The sequence below is a fragment of the Agelaius tricolor genome, unplaced genomic scaffold (genome assembly GCF_023055355.1).
Source record: "Agelaius tricolor isolate 1412-34295 unplaced genomic scaffold, bAgeTri1.0.p SCAF_6, whole genome shotgun sequence".
Taxonomy (NCBI): Eukaryota; Metazoa; Chordata; class Aves; order Passeriformes; family Icteridae; genus Agelaius; species Agelaius tricolor.
This window is the reverse complement of record NW_027269266.1, coordinates 20,776,320-20,784,020: the sequence shown is the minus strand read 5'-3', so window position 1 is coordinate 20,784,020 and position 7,701 is coordinate 20,776,320. Positions and strand designations below refer to the sequence as shown.

Here is a 7,701-nt window from a genome sequence, read left to right as displayed (position 1 = left end):
AACTACATTGTCAGTCTGGAGGTTGTCTCTTGTGACTGGGATTGGCAAAAGACTGATGAGATACCAGCCCATAGCCTATTTTGAAAAATACTCATCATGTAAATAAACAGCAGTCTCTTCTCATACATCATTATCATCCCTTTGAATAACAATTTTTTTTAAAAAGTGCAAAGGGATGGCAGCAGAAGGGTGGGCATCATCCAGAGGGCAGATATGAGACCCACTAGCTTTCAGCCTTGTCTTGCCACTCTATTGAATAAAAACCAAAACCAAACACAACAGAAACACTCACTAATATGTGCATATACCAGAGATTTTTGGGCATTACTATATGAACAAACCAGAAATCCTACTTCTTCCCAATAGGATTTGTTATGGAAAGAGCATATAATTTCATTCCAATACCACAGATTTGCCACTACATTAAAGAGCATTACTGTTACTGAAGGATGAACAGTAAATCAACATCCCCAGCTCTTCAGGCTACAGCCCTCTTCAGGGGAATGGTGATTTTGAGTGTCCCTTCATTTCAGGGTATAAATATATCCCATGAGAGAAAGGAAAGCTGCTGAGTATGGAATGCCTAAACAAGAACTTCAGTCCAAAAAAATGTGTTTTATCAAGTTTGTTCTTATAATAACTTTGTCAGGGACAAGAGAATTGGGGAAAACTGCTTCTTCATATACTGACACTTTCTACTTACTGTATATTGATACTTTCTCTAGTTACCATGGCACATCAATCACCCAGACTATGTTGTTAAAACCCCCATCTAAAACCCCTGGAGCAATGGATAGATTTCCTTTTAACAGTAAACCATTACTGAGGCCCCATGCAAGATATTTTTGTATCTTATTACTAAAGCATCTGAAATACCATTATGTGTTGAGAAATCAAATATAAAAAGGTGGATGAGCCACACAGACAGTGCCACAGCATTCAGTGATGACTGTGACCTTTGCAAATTACTGCCCTGTGAAGGGTCACAGAAATTGCAACAAAATTTTTATAGCAAACCAAATAGCAAACAAAAAAGCAGGGGGTGCTCTTTCAACAGATTTATGAATATATTGCACTCTCTAATATATTTATTAAAATAACCAAGATTGAACATGGAGCTTTAGTTCTGAAAAAAACCCCAAAAACCCAGAGAACTGAAGGGGATCCATATCTGCTGCAAATCATGAACTGTAAATACTGACATTCTACTTCTTGTACAAAAAAATCCATTATTCATTTCTGAGAAGTATTTTTAAAAATTGGTCTTCCTATCTCTACCATAATTGCAACATCTCTGTTACAAATAAATGTGTTCTCCCACCCATAAATAGATCACATACATTGTTGCAAGAAAAAAGATTAGCCAAAAGGGCTGAAATGTAACTATACACTGACCAAAAAGAATTCCATTGAACCGAAAGTGAATGGCTTGTACTTCAGTTCATTAGCAGAGTGATGATCAGCACAATTTTAAATGCCAAAATAGCCCCCAAAAAAGGAAGGAAAAAAACCCCCAAAACTTGAAGAGGAAAAAAAAAAAGAGAAAAATGTCCAAATATCCGAGAAAGCAAGAACTATGTTTGTGTAGAACAAATTTTAAAATAATGAGAAAACCCTGCCCCTTTGTCTCACCTTAGAGAAATTCTGTTAAGCTTCCCTTACTTCCTTATAGCTGTTTATGCATCACGATTTGAATAAAGTAAACAAGCCAAAAATAATTAGTATCTGCCTCCAGATCTACAGAAAGAAATGCTTTACTAGCTTATAACACTAAAAATCAAAAATCAAGTTTGATAATTAACCAGTCTTTCCTAATAAACCCACTTACCGAATGGCACTTCAAACAATGAGTTACAGAAAAAGAGGGGAAAAAAAATGTATTGCGTTGAAAGGTTAAAGAATGTGTGTACTTTCCATAAAGCTGAAATGCTTCCATGAACATTTAACTCTGGATTAACCAAACAGTCAAAATTCAGGAAATAAAACTATTTTACTCTAAATAGTTTTAAATTTACTCACTAAAACATTCTGACAATATTGCAACATAATTAGAGTATCATTTTAAGCACTGAGGGTTTTTTTTTTATTTTAATAAAAAAGGAAAGTGAGAAGAAAGGTTAAGTTGTGAGAACTCTTTTCTGCAACCAAAAAAGTAAAACAAAAAAAACCCACACACCCCCACCAAACCCACCAAAAAAGAACTGTTGAGATTCTTTCTTCTCCTGCCATATAGCAGATCTCTTCTTGGATTTCACACCACTGACCATACCCTGTCAGAGATCTTGAACAGTTTACATTACTTCTTTTGAAGGATTAATCAAGACTGGCCCAGAGATAAAAACCAAAATGCACAATGAATTCCTACACTGAATTCCAGCTTGTTACTGTGAACTCAACATAAGAAAAGAAAAAAGGAATCCCACACATCTTGTAGTACATACACTGCTTTCACACAGTATGAGTTGGAGGAATACGTAAAGGGACAAGCTACTTTTGTACAAAACCTCAATTTATTTCAGAGAAATTAAAAATATGGTATTTAATATATATAAATTTCTATTCCTCTATAAATATAGATGATCTTGTGATAATGAACAGAAATAAATGCATACCAAATTAAAATAATTTTGCATTTCAGGGTATGGTAGCCATAGATAATGTTTATGAACCTAAATACAGGCATTTGTAATATAAAAAAAAAAGTTTAAAACAATACAATCAGGAGAGAAGCATTCTGCTGTTTTTCATACAGAGGTCTACATATTCAAATGCATCTGTTGAAAGTTACAATTTCGTCTTTTAACTTTTTTAACGTATTAGAAGCACAATCCCACACACCCAGGAGCATAAAAGGTAGCTGATATACTGCACACATGGTATTTTATCCTTGCAGTATGCAATGTTATTTCTGTACCGAAAAAAGAGGGGAAAAAAGACAGCAGAGGCTCTTTCAGGTCTCACATCTCACCAGAATGCTTAAGCATTCTGCTTTACTGTTTTCCTTTCCATTGTTTTTACTACTGGCAAAAATCATCACACCCTCATAATGTGTAATGATTTAAATCTCAATGAATTAAAATTCAGAGCAATGGCAATGGCTCCAATGTTTCCCATATGAAGAGCCGGTGTATGAATATAACTAGGGGGCAGGGAGGAAACAAACAAAAGCCCCAAACTGAATGCTGCGTTTTATTCCGATGAGGCTCTTTTCACGGAGCCCGTATTTCCTGATCCTGCTGACCCCAGCCGGCAGCAGCCCGGCGGGGAGGGACCGGGGCAGGCGGCGGTAGGAGCACCCGCGGGGCGCCCCCGCACTGCAAAGTGGGCTTAGAAAAAAACCCCAGCAGGAGGGAATGCCGGTGTGTTTCTGCCGCCATCCACCTCCTGAGCCCTCGGAGGTGCTACAGGTGCAGGCTGTGTGAATAAACCCCAGCTCGTACACCGAACCGGGCCAACCCTCCCGAGCCATGCGCGGCACGGCCGGACCCGGCAGCCCCGGCGGGCGGCGGCCGCCCCGGCCCCGGGCTCCGCGAGGGGCTCTCCCCGCTCACAGCGGCCCGCCCCGAGCACGGCTGCTCTTTGTACCCCCAGAAAGGCCCGGCGGGGGCCAGCGGGGCCGGGGCTCGGCGCAGCGCCGTCCCTGCGCCATGCTCGGGCACTTCTCCGCGCTCCCCGTACGGGACCGGGCGGGGTCGGTGCTCCCCAGACGGGGCCGGGGCCGGGGCCGGGACCGCGGCGGGAAGCGGCGCTCCTCCCTCCCCATCCCCACCTCCACGCTACCGCGGGCGGGCCGGGGCCGGGACCCAGCCCGGGTCAGGAGGCGCCCCCGGCCGCAGCCCCGCTCCGGGCCCTCCTGCTTATGCAGCTGAAATTCCAAGCAAAGGCATTACAAAACCTGTGTGGGGGAGAAGAGGGGATTTGTTTTCGATTCTTTAACCGGCAGCTTTACCCATCCTTCCCTACGAAATAAAAATCCAAAGCCTTTTTTTTCCTTTAAATTAAAAAAAAAAAAAAAAAAAAAAAAAGCGGGAGGGGGGTGGGGGAGGTGATAAGCGAGAAAGTAAAATCCGCAAACGGGTTAGAAGTGTCCTAAATAATAAAAAAAAAAGTGAGTTTTTTTTGTAATTTAAATACAAATATACTTACAAAATCTTACAGAGGCTATTTACATCCCTCTCCCCCAACCTGACAGTGCGTTCAGCTCCTACAGGAGACAGCCCGAGCAGCACGGGGCGGGCAGAGCCCGGAGATCCCAGCACTGGGGTCCCCCTAGCTCGTCCTCCTCTCCCCGCCGCCTGCGGAAGCCACTCGCAGTCCCAAAAGTTTGCCCAGGCTGGATAAGGAGCTGCTTCCCCAGGCAGAGCCTCAGTCCTCCGCCTGCCCGCATCTCCCTAGCCTGGCAAGCAGGGGTCTCAGACCGTGGTCTCGCCCTGCTTGCTGTTGGTGAGCCTGGTGTAAAACTTCCTCCAGGAGTTCAGGGTTTTCCCAGACCAGATCCAGAAGCCCGATGTGATGCCCACGATTAAGGTCATGAGATACTTGATCATGAAGACAGTGAAGTCGGGGCTCATGGGCGGGTGGTGGCCGCTGTGATTGTTGGGGCAGGGAATGGCATAACTCTTACAGCTCTGCGTGACCCAGCTCCTCTCCCACTGTTCCCTAAAAGCTTGCTCGTAAAAATAGCAGGCAATGACGATGGTGGCCGGCACCGTGTAGAGGACGCTGAAGATGCCTATCCTCACCATGAGCTTCTCCAGCTTTTCTGTCTTGGTGCCGTCATGCTTCATGATGGTCCGGATCCTGAAGAGGGACACAAAGCCAGCCAGCAGGAAAGAGGTGCCGATGAACAGGTACACGAACAAGGGGGCCAGCACGAAGCCCCTCAGGGCATCCACGTTGTTGATGCCCACAAAGCAGACGCCGCTGAGGACGTCGCCATCCACTTGTCCCAGGGCAAGGATGGTGATGGTCTTGATGGCCGGAACGGCCCAGGCGGCCAGATGAAAGTACTGGGAGTTGGCCTCAATGGCCTCATGGCCCCACTTCATGCCAGCAGCAAGGAACCAGGTAAGGGAGAGGATGACCCACCAGATGGAGCTGGCCATGCCGAAGAAGTAGAGCATCATGAAGAGGATGGTGCAGCCCTCCCGCTTCGTGCCCTGCGCCACGGTGCGGGAGCCGTCCTCGGCAAAGCGCTCGTTGCAGACCACCCTCTCCTCCAGGAGGAAGCCGGCGATGTAGGCCACGGCCACCGCCGTGTAGCAGCCTGAGAGGAAGATGATGGGCCGCTCGGGGTAGCTGAATCGCTTCATGTCCACCAAGTAGGTGAGGACGGTGAAGAGGGTAGAGGCACAGCAGAGCACGGACCAGATGCCGATCCAGGTGCGGGAGAAGCGCAGCTCCTCGGGCCCGAAGTACATGAGCCCGTAGAGGCGGCCGGGCTCGCAGGGCGCCCCGCAGTCCTTCTCTCCCAGGAAGCGGTAGTTCAGGTACGAGGGCACCTTCAGCGCCCGCGGGCAGGTGAAGCGCCCGCGGGGCTCGCCGGGCCCCGGGCCCCCGGCGCCGCCGCCGGCGCCCCCGCGGTGCGGGTTGCTGGTCCAGCTCTCGGGCCGCAGGGCGGGCGTGGGGGTGCCGCGCTCGGAGGCGTTCTGCCCCACGCAGAGCTCGCCAGCCCCGTGCACCGGGAACTTTTCGCAGCGCAGCGTGTCGGGCCACTGGAAGCCGAACTTGTTCATGAGGGCCTCGCAGCCCTGGCGAGCCCGCTCGCAGAGGGAGCGGCAGGGCGGCAGGGCCTGCTCCAGCACGGTGCACACCGGCGCGTACATGGAGCACAGGAAGAACTTGAGCTCGGCCGAGCACTGCACCTTCACCAGCGGGTAGAACTGGTGCACTTCCAGCCCCGCGTCCTCCTGGTTGGTGTGGCCCAGCAGGTTGGGCATGATGGTCTGGTTGTAGGCGATGTCAGTGCAGAGAGGGATGGAGATGGGCTGGCAGTAGCCGTGGTCAGGGATGGAGATGCCCCGCTCGCCGTTGTACTGCGACGCCGGCAGCTGCCCCCCGGCCGGGAGCGCCGCCGCCCACAGCAGCACCAGCAGCAGCGGCAGCCGCGGGCACCGGCCGCTGCCAACTTCCCCGCCGCCGCTCACCGCCGGCCCGCGCCGCTCGGCCATGCTCAGTCGGTGCCGCCTGCCCTGCCGGGCTCCCGCCGCCCCGCCGCCGCCGCCGCCGCTGCTCCTCCCGGCCCGAACTTGCGACTCATGAAGGGAGCGGCGTGCAGGGACGGGGCAGCCCCGGCCGCCACTCACGCGGCCGCGGAGCGCAGCGCGCAGCTCTGCCCGCACCGGCGGCAGCGTCCTCCGCGCCTCCAACTACGGCCGCCGCCGCCGCCTCCGCCGCCGCCGCCTGACCATTTGTGCCGGCCCCTCGAGCCCGCGCCCCTCGCCTCGCCGCGCCGCGCTCCCTCCGACCGGTTTCCAGGCGCCCCGCAGTCTGCTTCACCGGAGGGAGGAGCCTTGAAACCGACGCCGAACTTTCCTGCGTAAGGGACCGTCTCCCAACGCCTCAGCCGGGGGCGGGCGCAGGCGGGCCCGGGGCTGCCCCGCGCCGCGCACAAAGGCGGTGGGGGCGGCGCTGGGGAAGGGGCCCCGCCGCGGGGCGGTGATCAGGGGGACGGGGCTGTGCCGCGTCGGTCGGCAGCGCGCCGGCCCCGGCTGTCCCGGGGCTGTTTTTGGATTCCCCGCTGATGACGATTGTTGGAGCTGTTGAGCGGCGCACCCGGACTGGGCCGGAGCCCGTCACCCTCGGTGCCCCCCGCCGTGCAAGCGGCCGGGCTAATCCCGGCCGGGGGAATCGATGTTTGGCACACAGCAAAGGGCAGGATTGCAGGAGGGATCCGCGGCAGTGCCGGGACTCTGCTGCGGGGTGCATTGCGGTGGGGATGTCTCTGCAGCTCTGAAAGGTGGGAGACACGCTGCGGTCACCTGAGGCGCGGGCAGGAGCCGCAGCTCCGTCCGTGAAGGCACAGACCGCGATGTCGCACATCGCACACACGGTGACACTGGAGTGGCTAAAACTCGCCTCTCCCCAGAGACACAAAGTAACTCGCTACCGAGCTATTGCCAGCGTGTTATCTGCGCCTTCCTCCCAGCGCGTCCGCAGCAGCCCGACACACGAAAATAATCCCAATAGGGCTTTCCCATTTCCCTTCCTCCCTCTGCGTAGCGGGCAACTGTTCCAGTGTGACCCAAGTCGAATGCTGTGTGACATGCAATACCTCCCGTCAGGTTTTTTGGAAAATTCTTGCTATATTCTGAGGAGGGGGTGAATGGGCATACAGTGACCGCCAGCAGTAGCCATTTTTACATGCCTGAAGCCCCATTGCACAAACAGAATGGAGGTCCTGTTGGCTCTCCTGAAATGCATCGCCCAGAAAAACGATGAAGGCTGAATAGGGGATTTACTGTACTCATTGGAACTGAATAAGAATAATAAAGTGTGCTCCTGGAGAGAAGAACCCTGCCCTGTTCTCCAGACGTTCAGTAATTAAGGCTCTCCGTCGTGTGTGTAAATGTTTTCATGTTTGTCTGAAGGTTCATTCTACCATTCGGAGCTGAACCAGGCATGGAACTTCTCTCTCCCAGCTGTCTTCCTTCTCTGCAGCATGCTCCCACCCTTTCCGCCTTACATGTTAATTGAACTCCA

At 52.0% G+C, this 7,701-nt stretch overlaps 1 protein-coding gene across 1 annotated transcript; it reads right to left on the bottom strand.

Annotated features, from left to right (window-relative positions):
• Positions 1–2,488: 2,488 nt before the first annotated feature.
• Positions 2,489–7,559, bottom strand: FZD1 (frizzled class receptor 1). The gene has a single exon (XM_071428968.1). It carries the CDS (start codon positions 6,168–6,170, stop codon positions 4,413–4,415), a length of 1,758 nt encoding a protein of 585 aa, XP_071285069.1. The 5' UTR covers positions 6,171–7,559; the 3' UTR covers positions 2,489–4,412.
• Positions 7,560–7,701: the final 142 nt, after the last annotated feature.